The sequence below is a fragment of the Nannochloropsis gaditana genome, assembly GCF_000240725.1.
Source record: "Nannochloropsis gaditana CCMP526 unplaced genomic scaffold scaffold487, whole genome shotgun sequence".
Lineage (NCBI taxonomy): Eukaryota > Eustigmatophyceae > Eustigmatales > Monodopsidaceae > Microchloropsis > Microchloropsis gaditana.
In genome coordinates, this window is record NW_005803466.1 from 1 (window position 1) to 1,679 (window position 1,679).

The window sequence follows — 1,679 nt, forward strand, 5'->3', positions numbered from 1 at the left end:
GGGCGGATGGGGGGGGGGAAGAGGCCGCTGGGTGCCCGAGGGTCGCGAACAACTCGTTTTCAATGCGCCAACGCATGCGCCACTCCCTGCCTGCAGGCTCAAATTCGCGGACGAGGCATTCACGTACCAGCATGCCTCCCGAGGCACCCTCTCCATGGCCAACGCGGGCCCGGACACGAACGGGTCTCAGTTTTTCTTGACCTTCCGCGACACCCCGCATTTGGACGGAAAGCATGTGGTCTTTGGGCGGCTGCTGGAGGGGATGGAGGTGTTGCAGGTGGTGGAGATGGTGGCGACGGACGGGAGGGACCGGCCGCGCATGCCCGTGACGGTAGTGGACTGTGGGCAGATAGGGGAGACGGCGGAAGAGGACGAGGGGGACGAGGGGGAGAGAGGGGAGGAGGCAGAAGGAGCAGAGATGGGGGACAAGCCTGAGGAAGGAAGGCAGGGCAAAGGGGCCAAGAAAGTGCAGGGGGAGGAGGACAGCGGCGAGGACGAGGAGAAGGAGGAGGAGCGGATAAGGGAGGACGAGGAAGCGGAGGAGGAGGAAGAAGGAGAGAAGGAGGCGGACATGAGCGGGATGACGGAGACCCAACGTCGTTTGTACAAGCTCAAGTGGAAGCTAAACCAGGGCCGGAAACTGAATCGTCAGGCCGTGAAAGAGGAATTCACGCGCAAGAACACGCCCAACTTGGAAGCTCGTCTGCGGGCGGAGGAGCGGCGGGATTCGAACGAACGGTGGAGGAAAGAAATCCTGGCCCGGGGGATGAAACCGGAGGAGGCTTACATGTTCGAGACAGCGGAAGCGGCGGGAAAGAAACAGGCGGCGGCGGTCCGGAAGGCGAAAGGCCAGGCAGCCTTCGGATGGGACGTGTTCAACCAAGATGCCTTGTACAAAGCTTACAAGAAACGCCTGGGGAAACTCCCTTCCGCGGAAGGGGGAGCCAGGGCGGAGGAGGAGAAGGAGGGGCGGGGGGAGGAACCGGACCCTTTGGCTTACGGCCAGGCCCCCAGGGGGGAGGCGGCGGGCCTGGTCCGGATGACGGAGGAGCTGGAGGAGCGGGAGAGGGCGAGGAAGAACTTCAGCCGACGCCGGGCCGCGTACGAGGGGGAGGACGTGTCCTCCATCAACGAGCGGAACAAGATGTTCAACAAGAAGCTGAAGCGCGCCTACGACAAGTACACGGTCGAGACGCGGCAGAATTTAGAGAGGGGGACGGCCTTGTAGCACGGGGGGGCAAGGACGGCAAAAGGAAAAAATATTCAAGCTCAGCCATATCACGCACGGGGCGCGCGAGGTACGCCTCGGATGAGACGAGGCCAGGAAGCTTTGTGCTGCTTCTCTATTGCTTTGTACATGTGTCGCCGTCCTGACGACCGAGCTTCTCCCCCCTACCAGCTGTCTCGTCATCATGGCAGCGCGGGCCCGAGACCTCAGGGCGGCATTCCTCACCCGATTTTCAGCCCATCCACCCACGTATGCACACAACCTAACTTTGTACTTTCCCTCCGCCCCTGCCTCCCCCCGGTCCATCCTTGTCTTATCCGGCACCCCAGACCCTCTCCTCCCTGAGCTGCCCTTCCTCAACCAGGGGCCAAGCACACGCCCATGCCGCACAAGACGTGGGCTTAAGATGTAGGCCCATCTTCGCTCGCGCATTCCTCCCCCCCTCCCTCCC

The 1,679-nt window shown here is 62.7% G+C and overlaps 1 protein-coding gene across 1 annotated transcript; it reads left to right on the forward strand.

The window, feature by feature from the left end:
• Positions 1-154: 154 nt before the first annotated feature.
• NGA_0239720 (myosin light chain kinase) lies at positions 155-1,228 on the forward strand (the record flags this gene model as incomplete). The annotated part of the gene is made up of 1 exon (XM_005854493.1): positions 155-1,228. One exon carries the CDS (start codon positions 155-157, stop codon positions 1,226-1,228), a length of 1,074 nt encoding a protein of 357 aa, XP_005854555.1.
• Positions 1,229-1,679: the final 451 nt, after the last annotated feature.